General features: G+C 38.6%; 1 protein-coding gene across 1 annotated transcript in view; it reads left to right on the top strand.

Moving 5' to 3' along the window:
- Dars (aspartyl-tRNA synthetase) overlaps positions 1 to 12,688 on the top strand; it is a 53,710-nt gene that overhangs the window by 5,844 nt on the left and 35,178 nt on the right. Inside the window, exon 4 of the mRNA NM_177445.5 lies at positions 6,105 to 6,207. Coding sequence (NP_803228.2) covers positions 6,105 to 6,207 — 103 coding nt within the window. The remainder of the gene's footprint in view (positions 1 to 6,104; positions 6,208 to 12,688) is intronic.

The raw sequence follows: 12,688 nt of genomic DNA, 5'->3' as shown, positions 1-12,688 counted from the left end.
AGCCCTGGCTCTCCTCGAACTCACTTTGTAGACCAGGCTAGCCTCGAACTCAGAAATCCGCCTGCCTCTGCCTCCCGAGTGCTGGGATTAAAGGTGTGCACCACCACGCCCAGCTTGCTTTTAACTTTTTAAACTTTATACAGGATAATGTATGCTACTTCTGGTTCTCTGTGTGTAAGGCAGTGCCTTATAGGACATTGAACTAAGCGAATCATGGCCTTCAATGTCACTGCCAGAGCCAAAGAAAGAACAGTTGTGTTTGTTAGCACATGGCCAGAACTTGGTACTGATCATCATAAGTACCTGTGGGAGTAGTTGGAGTGGACAGTTCTGTGCCAAGACACTAGTACTGGCTTTTCTGTCCTGGGTTTTCAGAATCCTTTTGAGCAGATGATTTTAAAGCCATGGTATTTAAAATACTTTCACAGAGATAGCTTGGAACTGTGGCATTGTTGAATGTAGGTCTGTTGTGTTAATGAAGCCTACAAAATGAAGTGAGGGATAACAGTTTCCATTCTTTTCTGTGAATAGTAATGTAATGAATGTCTTTGTCATTATGACTTTTGTCCATACTTAATTTCCTTTACATACATCCTAAGAAATGTATTTTTTGAGCTGGGTGGTGGTGACACAGGACTTTCGCCCTAGCACTGGAGAGGCAGAGACAAATGGACCTCTGTTAGTTCAAGGCCAGCCTGGTCTACAGCCAGGACACCCAAGACTACACAAAGAAACTCTATCTCAAAAACCAAAAAAGAAAGAGAAAATTTACTAAAATATAATTACATCATGGCCATTGCCAGATTGCCCTTCAATCAGCATTGGCTACGATTACTTTTAGCCAGTTACAGTGGAATGCTTTTTACTTAATTCTTTGAGCATTGATTATTCTTTTTTGTTTTGTTTTGTTTTTTTGTTTTTTGGTTTTTTTTTTTTTTTTTTTTCGGTTTTTCGAGACAGGGTTTCTCTGTATAGCCCTGGCTGTCCTGGAACTCACTCTAGACCAGGCTGGCCTCTAACTCAGAAATTCGCCTGCCTCTGCCTCCCAAGTGCTGGGATTAAAGGCGTGCGCTCATTTGAGAGGTAAATAACATATTGCCATCATTTGCTTCAACTTTTGTTGCTCTCAAAGCACTAACATCTTGTTCCTTACAATTAACTTTTGTTGTTGCTTTGCTGGGGGGGGGGGGGGGCGGTTGTTGCTGTTGCTGTTTTGAGGCAGGGTTTCTCTGTGTAACCCTGGCTGTCCTGGGTCTCACTCTGTAGACCAGGATGACGTCACAGAGATCTTCCTGCCTCTGCAGCCTTCCAAGTGCAGGGAAAGGTGTGACTCACTGTGCCAGGATGATTTGTTTTCTTTTTCTTTCATGTTACCTGTTTTGAATTATTGTCTGGTTTTTGTTTGTTTGTTTTTGTGAGGGGTGATTCAGTGTTCTTATAAACCTTTAAGAACTTTATATGCTAGTCCTATTAATTTTTGTTCAGGTCCCTTAGAACTGGGTTATGTAGGGTTTTGAGCTGCCTTGTGGGTAGTGGGGCTCAAACTTGGATTCTCTGGAAAAGGAGCTAGTGGTCTTAACTGCTGTCCAGTCTCTCCATTAATAATATATTACTATTGTATAATTTAGTCCTCGGTTTCATTGTTTACTGGTTTTCTTTTTGGAACAGTGTTCTACAGGTTCTCTCCAGATGAGGTGCTTTGCCTTTGTTTAGGTTTGTTTTAGTTGTTTGGGGCTCTTTGTTTGATTGTTTCTTTTGTTTTTGGATATAGTGTCCCATGTAGCCCAGGGAGGCCTCAACCTCAACTATCTGACTATTGATTATCTTGTTCACCTCCAGAGTTCCAGGATTATAGCTGTCTACCACCACACCCAACTTTATTTTCCCCCTTTGGTAGATTTTGTTTAGAGTCTCTCTGCAGCCTGGTGCTTGGGTCTTGGCCTTCACAGATGTGGCAATTTGGTGACCTGGTCTTCCAATTTAGGATTAGGGCAGAGTGAGCTCAAGGGGACTCTCACTGCTCAGCCCCTCCTTCCTGCTCTGTGGCCTTTTTTGTTGCATTTTGGTTTTTGTTTTTAGTAGAAGAGATTTAGGATTTTACCTAATTAAGGAATATTAAACTTTTTTTTAAGTACTTTGCCCCTTAATAGTGTCTTTCCAGTAGCAGATGTGTCAGATCTTGGGATGTTTGTTTCCTTCTGTGTTTAACTCCTAGACGCTCCCACATTACTCTGTGTGTTGAATCCCACTCTCAAGGGTGAATCTTGAGTGTGTTTTCTTTTTAGCCCTGACCTTTCCTTTTGTTGCCTTATCTATGATTATATAATTTAAATTTTTTTTACTTTTTATTTTTATTTTTTGCCTAGAAAGACCACTCAGTGGGTAAAGTGCTTGTTGCTTTAGCATAAGGCCCTGAGTTCAGATGTCTAGAACCTACCCTTAAAAGCCAGACACTGGCATACACCTAGAACCCCAGCACTGAGATGGTAGAGGTGAAGACAGGTGGGTTCCTCTAAGCTTCCTGGACAGCCAGTATAGTCAGAGTGACAAGCTTCAGGTTCAGAAACTGTCTGAGTTACATCCTGAGAGTTCATATGGCAGAAGGAGAGAAACAACTCCTGCAGGTTGTCCTGTGACTTTCCGGGGGGGGGGGGGGGGGGCTACTATTAAGGAAAGACATCCTGCCCTCCACATGTGCTTACATAGGGAAGCACACCAGCCCACACATATGTGCATACTTTACATACATTTTTGTTTTGTTTTGTTTTTTGAGACAGGGTTTCTCTGTATAGCCTTGACTGTCCTGGAACTCACTCTGTAGACCAGTCTGGCTTCGAACTCAGAAATCCACCTGCCTCTGCCCCTCTGCCCCTCTGCCCCTCTGCCTCTGCCTCTGCCTCCCACATGCTGGGATTAAAGGTGTGCGCCACCACTGCCTGGCTACGTACATATTTTTTAAAATCTTTTTAATTAAGAAAGATTTTTATTATAGAAAGGGTGTGTGTGTGTGTTTGTGTATATGTGGTGGTTTGTTGTTTGTTTTGTTTCTCAAAGTTTCATTATGTACTACTGGCTGGCCTAAAATGTCACAGTAAAGAAAAAGTAGACCTTGACCTCATAAGTGTTGACCTGACTCTGCCTCTAGGGTGCTGAGAGTAAAGATGTATACTAGCATGCCCAGACTATAGAAAGTTTTAAAACTATAGAAAAATAGAAGAACAAAGTTCCCTGTTATTTTATCAGCAGTTACCAGCCACATTTTGATGTTTTTGCTTATCAATTTTAACATACTTGTTTTTTATATAATTCAAAAAAATATTTTGTGTATATGAGTGTTTGCATGTATATATATGTAACACATATAAATAGTGTTTAGGCCATCAGAAAAGTTGTTGGGTCTCCTGGACCTGGAGTTAGAGAGAATTATGAGTTGACATGTGGGTTCTGGGAACTGAACCTGGGTCCTTAACAAGAGCAGCAATTATAACTGCTGAGCCATCTCTCTACCCACTTAAAATACTTCTTTACAAAAACAAAATTGGAACTATGTATACAGTTTGATCAGTTTTATCATGAAAATGTTTACTGAATATTTATCATCATATACTCAGCGTTCCACATAAATTGTATATAGTTATCCACCTACAAAACAGGAATGATAAGCAACCCTCAAATAAGCTGCCAATATTAGAAATACTATTAACAAAAAATTAATAGCATTAAGGGGCTCTGCCTTTAAATATATCATCCTCAAGATACACACACACACTTTTTTTTGTTTTGTTTTGTTTTTGTTTTTTTGAGGCAGGGTTTCTCTGTGTAGCCCTGGCTGTCCTGGAACTCACTCTGTAGACCAGGCTGGCCTTGAACTCAGAAATCCGCCTGCCTCTGCCTGCACAGAGGTGTGCACCACCACACCTGCCTTGTAAACTTTTTTAAGGTTTATTTATTTTATGTATATGAGTATACTGTCGCTGTCTTCAAACACACCAGAAGAGGGCATCGGATCCCATTGCAGATGGTTGTGAGCTACCATGTGGTTTCTGGGAATTGAACTCAGGACCTCTGGAAGAGGAGTCAGTGCTCTTAACTACTGAGCCATCTCTCCAGACCATAGATTATAAATCTTTATATTAAGGAAAGTAAACCTTTGAGAAGTATGCTAGTCTCCATTTTGCAAAAGAAGAACAGAGACCCACAGTGGCTTATTAGTTTTCCCGTGAGAACTCTTTGTAGAAGTGATAGGATGTTGTCCCTGATCTTTAGAGTTCAAAGTCTTCCTGAGATGGTGGTGACCCATATCTTTAATAATCCCAGACCTGTTCCTAGTCTACAAAGCAAGTTCCTGGACAGCCAGGGATACACAGAGAAATCCTGACTTGAAAAAAATCCATCCAGTAAATCATACAAACAAAAAACAGGTCTCAATGATTTTTACTCTTATCAAACGGTTTGGTGGAGTGTTAATCCTTAGTGTTGACCCTTTTGTAAACTCCTTGGACCTCTCCATTCAGAGTCCTTTGTGCTGGTTTAGAGCTGTATTGTATTGCTGGGCAGCTTTATAATGCAGGGAAGGCTGGGCTGCTTTTGTATGAACTACAACAGCTAAAATGCTGGTTCCTCCTAGCCTGCACTGGGTTTATAATAAGCACACCACCTTCCATTTCTCCATACATTGTGTCCTAAGTGGGACAAGATCCAGCTGTGGGTTCTATAGTGTATATAGTATAATAATATTCTTAGATAATGTCTTTTTTTATTTTTGATCATGTGCACGTTTCTGGGGTCATTTTTATCATCCAGTATCTTCAATGCCTTTGAATTTGTTTAATTTTAACTTGTATGTGAATCAAATTGTAAAATACGAGGGAAAAGTTAGTGTCCTTTTTCATGATAAAAATATGCCAATTATGTGACTGCAAGGTCAATAAATTATATCTCTGTTGACATTCTTCTTGCAATCTATCTCTTTAAATCTTAAATTTTTTTTATTTGTTTTTGTTTTGTAGTTCTAGATCAAGCTTGTCTCAAACTCAGAGATCTTTCTTCCTCTGCCTCCAAAGTGCTGGGATCAAAGGTGTGGGCCAAAATGCCTAACTAACCTGTCTTTTAAATTCATGTTTGCACTGTGGTACACATTTTAAAATACTGTATGTTGAAAGTAGTGACTATTTACTTCCAGTTTTTGCTTCTTTTTTTTCTCCCAAGGTTAATTCTTAATATAAAATAATAATAAAAAAAAAATCATACCCTTGTGGTGTTATATAAAACATATAGTCTGATAAGACAAGTGCTCTTGGAAAGATTAATTCATCTTTATGAGGAAATAGTTTTCTAGAATTTGATCAGAGATTTAAAATGACCTGCTCTGGAAGAAGAGGGATGGATGACACAGGATGCATAAGTAATATTTCTCAGGTTAAGAATAAGAAATGACAGCTCTATGTGAAAGGAGGGGAAGCAAACGGTCAGCATACCTGAAAATATAATTGGTTACAGGACTTACTAAAAGGTGGCATTTTACTGGCAAAAGTAAAATTGCTTGAAGATTTAAAACGTAGGACTATTGCAGAGGACAAGTGAGTGGGGAAGTGGAATGCAACAGGAGCTATCCTGCTAATCTGTGTGCTCTTTAAAATGTCCTTTGGCAGAAAGAACTCTGTAGATGGGCCACCCCAAAGAGTACTGTACTCTGACTAGTAAACACTTGATTAGCACTTTTGTGATTGCATGATTGAAGTTTCCATGGTAGTTAGCTCAGTTTCCTTGCCTGTAGAATATAGAAGCATTTAGTTGAATAGTGAAAGTCATCTGAAATAACTTGTAATTTGTTCAATGTTACAGAATAATCATGTAGATTTATGTATCTCTATGTTCTCAGAAGAAACCTATCAAATGCACTTTTTGTTATTCATAAAAACTAGTGTTTCTGTGATTGTCAGTTGAGTGTGGGTATTTTGGCTTTGAAAGCTAATAGATGAACATACACATATACCTGATGAGTGTATAAATTTTGACCTAGTCTTAAAGTAGAAAAGCATTTTCCTTTGTAAAACCTGAGTTAATATGTTTCTGATGTACCGTGTTCTCTCTGTCTCATGCAGGGAAGCAGTGCTTCTTAGTCCTGAGGCAGCAGCAGTTTAATGTCCAGGCTCTTGTGGCGGTGGGAGACCATGCAAGCAAGCAGATGGTTAAATTTGCTGCCAAGTAAGTAAGCAATTATATCCTGTTGTCAGAATAAACAATGGTGGGAACCAAGACTCCCAGGGGTTTGGACCATTTTCATACATTAACATCAATGCTTCGTTTGTTTAAAAATGTAGTTATTTAAATTGTCAGTTCAGTGTTGCTTGAATACATTAAACTCACAAAGGAGAAAATATGGAGCACAGGCTTGTGATTCATTTGGAATTGCTGAAGCTGCACTCTTCACAGACAAGTCACATTACTTTCAAGTAGAGCAACAAAAAGCCTGGCATCCTGAACAGGGCACAGCAACTTGAGTTTGCTGTATTTGCTGAGCTTTGTTTCCTCCCTTCCCCCACCCCTTTGAGATGCATAATGAGCAACAAGTTTTCTAACTAATACAAGTATGTAAAGTAAGACAATGTGCTTTTGCAGATGATTTCCTCCTGAAGGAAGTCAAACATGTATTAATAATGTTACAGCTTTTAACTTCAACACCAAAGAGTCTAGGGGAAAAAAAGAGATAAAACTTGCTTTTTTCCCAGCTGTAAAGGAATTGCTGCCTGGCTCAGAGCTCTATAGAAAAACATTGTTTTGTTTTAGTTGCAAGAAGCAGGACATTGAGATAGGAAAGTAGGGTGGTTAGGTACTCTGACTCTTCGTGGTTTATGATGTAGCCATTTTGTTAGCATGTTTTTCTGAATTTAGTATTCTCATGATAATGATTAAAGAGACATGGGGAAATGAATGGATAGTCTTTTCTTTTTTGTTTTTCTCTTTCTTTCTTTTTTTTTTTTTTTTTTTTTTTTTGAGACAGTGATTCTCTGTGTAACCTTAGCTGTCCTGGATCTTGATCTATAGACCAGGCGGGCCTCGAACTCATAGAGACCCGTCTACCTCTGTCAAGTGCACTGTATATATACATACACCCGGGATTAAAGGCGTGTGGCACCACTGCCCTTACATTTTAAGTGATAAGTTAAATCTAAAGTAAATCCTGTAAAACATTTACTTAAAGTAAATGGTCATGGAAATCACAGATGGCCATGCTGAATTGTATTTAAAATACTTGGCAAAAATCAACCACAGACAAAAAGATCTATTGATTTTTGTCTTTTATATATTATTTAGTTCTGGGAAACTAATAAATGATACTGATGGTTTTGTATAGCACACACTTCCTCTATCGGGTTGTTATAACTTTAGGGCTAGATTCCTACATCTATAATATATTATAGTTGAAAAGCTTTATGAAAATCCATTAACCCTAGCTGGCTGGCTGTTGGTAGTACACGCCTTTAATCTCAGCACTCTGAGTTGGAGGCCAGCCTGGTCTACAGAGTGAGATCCAGGATATCCAGGGCTACACAGAGAAACCCTGTTTCGAAAAACAAAAAATGAAGAAAAAAATCAACCCTTAATATTCACTGAGGGGTCCCCTACTGATTGTGGGCACTGGGTATCTGTGATATCTAGTGTGGTCCACAAAAAGTATTCCTTTTATTCAGATCATTCAGGAATCCTGAGAATTAAACAAGTAACAGTAATTGATATATTAGCCCAAACTTACTACCTGATAAAAATACTTACAAATAGTCTCCCAAATGGAATGTAGTTCACCAGTGTCCTGTGTTTACAAATTAAAGAAAGGTCATGCTTTCATTGCAGAAGTGATAGTCAAGAGTGATATCAGCTGGTCTAGCAGTTGATAAAGTACTTGGAGTATACCTGTGTTTAGTACCCAGAACCTACTGAAAAAATCCAGGCATGGTGGTGTGTTCTTATTATACCAACACTGGGAAGGCAGAAACAGGAGGATCCCTGGAGCTCACTGATTAACCAACCTGTTGTGCAAGGCAAGACCCAGAGCAATTCGAGACCCTTCCTCAAAATACTGGTAGTTTGAGGAATGATACCTACATTGTTGTCCTCCGACCTCCATGGGCATTCACCTACTCACAAATATGAGAAATCAATTTTCTTTTAAACAGAGAAATATAGATAATTCTACATTCATGGTTTATAAAGTAGAACTCAATGAAGATCTAGATGGCATTCATACTTAACAGTTAGGCTGTAAGATTTTGTTGTTGATCCTTTGGTTTTGTTTTGGTTGGTTGGTTTTTTGAGACACAACTTGCTTCTGCTTCCCAGGTGCTAGAATTAAAGGTACATCCTAAAACAATTTCAAAGCATGTATCTATTTATTTAGTGCATTAAAAATTAGGCTTTATACAGTTAGCAATGTGTGGGAGAAAGTAAGCTATCGCAAATTATAAAATCTTTAGTTATGTACAAGTGATAGTGTCAATTTTATACAATAGCTTTAGTACATCATACTTACATTATAATTGTATACTTTTGGCACTGACATAACAAAGGATTAAGCCAGAGTAATTAATTGTAGGTGTATTGATGGCTTTTGTTACCTTGTAAAAAAAAAATGACAATTCTTGTAACTAAGACTCATGGTGGTATTTGGTAGTTGTTTGGGTTGCTTGATAAGACAATTTTCTTAAAAATATTGGTGCAACCACCAGATGAGTTAAAGCGCTGGTTTGGAATCTTTGTGGGTCTGTCTCTTTAACAAAGGAAATACAGGATTGAAATACTGGGTTGTTTACACGGGAATAGATATGATAAGGGAGTTGTGGGTGAGGAGCAGGATGATGGGAGCAGTGAGGAAGGGGTCTAAGAGAAGACCATCAGCAGGATGGGGGAACAGTGGGGTTTATACAGTAAAGGGAAGTATTTTGAATTCATTGATACAAAAAAAAATTTTCCAAAGGAGGAATTAAGTTTTCTAACATTAACATTAATGTTTATTTTATTTTATTTTATTTTTTATAAAACACAAGGACCTTCCCAAGGAATCACCCCATATTTAAAAGCGTGCTGTTGAAACAATAGGAGAAAAGGAGTTATAACTGAGTTTCTTGTTTGTACTGATAGTTACTTTTTCTGAATAATCTCAGTAATAAAAAAATTTAATAGTTCTAAACGTGGAACCTTTATGCTGCCAGATAGATCTAATAGTCTCACATACTTTTGATAATGAGGCTTTGGCCTTTTTCTTACCAGCATGGCCTTTAGCAGTGCATTGTATAATTCACCTCACTCCCTTTGTGAGGAATGAAGTGCAGAATCCCCCAGCGAAGCAGCTGTGTAATACAACTGCTGGGGAAATGCAGCCATAGACTTAGAAGTCAAAGTAACTGTCTTCTGCTAAGCATCTGTAAAGCGCAAGCGCCGGCCGGCTGGCTGGTCCTGTTGCTCCATGTACTGCCTTGCAGTTATTTGTCACACAGCTGTACAAGCTAAACCTCCCTAAATTGCTCTCTGTTCCTCCAAGAGAAAGTGTTCCCAGGACATTCAGACATGAGCATCCTATAAAATTACATTTTTCAAAAATGGGACTTAAGACATTGTCAGTTCTGTTGTGTGACATATACATTCCTAAAAATCACTGTGCAGCATGAAATTGGGCAATAAGATCACGGTTTATGGGTGAGGCTAACGGCATAATGCTGAGAAACTTAATGACTCTGTTTATTTGTTTGTTTGTTTTTCGAGACAGGGTTTCTCTGTGTAGCCCTGGCTGTCCTGGAACTCACTCTGTAGACCAGGCTGGCCTCGAACTCAGAAATCCACCTGCCTCTGCCTCCCAAGTGCAGGGAATCAAAGGCGTGCGCCACCACTGCCCGGCCTTTAATGGCTCATTTGTAAAGGGCAAGAATACGACTTTTTAAAGGTAGGTTGAACAGTTTTACAAATGTTGGGTGGTTAGTAAATACATAGTTAAGTATGGCACTTTACTTTGAGAAAAATATCTGTAATTTGCTTGTGAAAGAAATGTAGCTTCTGTTGTTGTGAAGTCCTGTGGAAGCTGCCTGGAATTGGAGGGAAGGTGGGACATCAAGTGCACATGGGCATAGCTAATAACATTGGCCTCGTGTTTCTCATTGGTGTTGCCTAACTCAGATACTGTTGGCATTGTTCTTAAACAAGTGTTACATCTTCTTGAAAAACATCTTCCCTGTTTGCTAACTACTCCTGTGTGGGAATAAGGAAAATAACAGGAGTGGAAGATGGCTTCAGAGTTTAGGGAACTCAGTAGAAATAACTCTACTGTTCTCTTAGACCCTTCCCTCAAGGCTCCCCATCATCCTGCTCCTCACCCAGAACTCCCTCATCTCTGTTCCTTTCTCTTCCCCTTGACGGGCAATGTCTGTAAGTTCCTTGTTCTACAGACTCCTGGTGCTTTTCTCACACCCAGACTGAGGCCATTGTGTGGGATCGTGACCTGATCTGCCACTCAGTTGCTATATATTCTGCCTGACAGTGGGGGTTAAGATTGAAGACTTACAGCCTTTAGATACTTTCATTAGTTAGCAGAATTCTTGAGGATATTTGCTTTTTATCCTCTCATTTATAAGTATAATTACCCAAGAAATATTTGGAAAACAGTGAGTTCCATAAAATATGCAGTGGCCTCCTATTAAGATCAAAACAACACATGACCAGCTTCTAAACCAGTTCTGGGTGTTGTGCTTAAATACAGTGAAAAGCTTACTTATGTTTTTAGCTGACGTTAAAAATTTGAGGACCAATGAAGCATGAAGTGATTGAAAAGAATATTTTGTAGCACATTGTTTGGGGGAAGCCAGCTGCTTAGGGAGTGGGCCAGCTAACAGTGCTGCCAGAATCTGGTTTAGAAAATAATACCCGCAGAAATGAAGAAAAGGCTGCTTTTAACCCTCATTTAGTGTTTACTTCTTTCCTGGGTCAGTTTTACATATGAAATACTTGTGGCTGATTTTACTGCAGAGGGAGGACCTGAACTCTGTTGGCTCTCTAGGTGTTTCCATTTTGAAGATTGCAACCCAAGGACACTGGACAATAAAACAGTGAACTTACTCTACAAAGTGGGGGGGAGAATGGTATTTATATGTTAATTCCATACAGCCCTATGTTTAACCCTATTCCCATTGGTCTTTTACCAGGTGGAGAAAAGCTAGGACTCCACTATTAAAAATACCAAATCAGATAGTTCCAGCTGGGGTTTCCTAATCACTTAAAAGGCAAAAATCAAGGTCACTTTTAATATCTTAAGTAGATAATGATCTTAGCATTTACTTTAGATATTAAATCTGAGTCCTTATTGACTAAACTGTATTGCTAATTTTGAGCTTTTGAAATTTTTTTCCTTGAAAAGAAACATTGGAATTTAATGTGGAGGGAAATGTGTCCTGGGATCGTCCAGTTTATCAATATTCTCACCCAAAAGTTGGCTCACTAATTAGATTCAGTGCCATAGGACGCTTGAGCAGATCATTTTAATCAATCTGTTAGATCAATTTTCTTGTGACTGAATGAGCAGAAAAATGAAGCAGCTGAATGAATTACACAGGGAGGTTGGCACATCCGCCTCCATAGGGATTTTAAGGCCAGAATCTTAATTGTGTGTCTGAAATGGTTGACGGTCTTTCTGAAAATGGAATTTCTCGGGAAGCAGAGGGCTGAGCTTTTGACCTCACTTTACATTGTCACCTGATTCTTTAAAGAGCTGAGCAAGAAGTCGGACTTTTTTTCTTTTGAAAAAAGTTTTTAATTCATTATCATTTGTGTGAGTTACAATTAAGTCTTATAAAGGCAGTTTTTTGGATTTGTTTGTTTTTATTTTGGTAAGGTGCTCTGGAAGCCTTTCAGTATCGAGTATTAATAGCGGACAACAGTTAATATAAATGCAAGTTTTTGAGGCTTAAGGCTGATTTTGTAGCAGCAGCTTTAAAGAGCTGTAACTAATATGGATAGTAATTTCAATGTTTGTTTTGTTAGAGACAGTCTCTCACCTTGTACCCTGGCTGGCCTGGAACTTGCTGTATAGACAAGTTTGACTTGGAACTCACAGAGTTCTCCTGGCCTCTGCTTCAGTAGTTTTTAAAATTAAGAATTACGTATTATTCTTCATCCTCACTCTACCTCAACATCAGGCTGTTTTGACTCTGAAAACAAAGTTTATTCTGTACATAAATATATGTGCTTGGCTTTATTTTTCTTTGTATTAGTCATTGTGGTTAAATGATTTACTGATAGCAGCTGAGTCACAAGTACATTCCTCATTCTCTAGTGAGTCACCTAGCTACATACTAGTTTTGTTTACTTTCCTTCCTTTGAGATATTTCTCCTAAAATAGATATTTCACTGGTTGGTAGGTATAAACATTCTGATTTACTACATTGTAACTATTAGAGCTGTGAAATAGAAAGACTATTACTCAGAAGTCTCACTGACTTAGAAAACTTATTTATTAACATCTGTACTGGTCCGGGCACTTGGCCAAACTTGGGTCAACAAGGGGAAAAAGATTAAAAACTATGGAAACATATTAGTTTGCTGGTAAGAGTAAATACTTACCTAGAGTTGAGACCCAAAGAAGCCAATTATCCACTTGGATAAGTTGGTAGCTTAGGCTAAGCCTTTGCATTGTTATTCATTACTG

Source organism: Mus musculus, chromosome 1, assembly GCF_000001635.26.
Source record: "Mus musculus strain C57BL/6J chromosome 1, GRCm38.p6 C57BL/6J".
Taxonomy (NCBI): Eukaryota; Metazoa; Chordata; class Mammalia; order Rodentia; family Muridae; genus Mus; species Mus musculus.
This window is presented reverse-complemented; position numbering and strand designations above follow the sequence as displayed.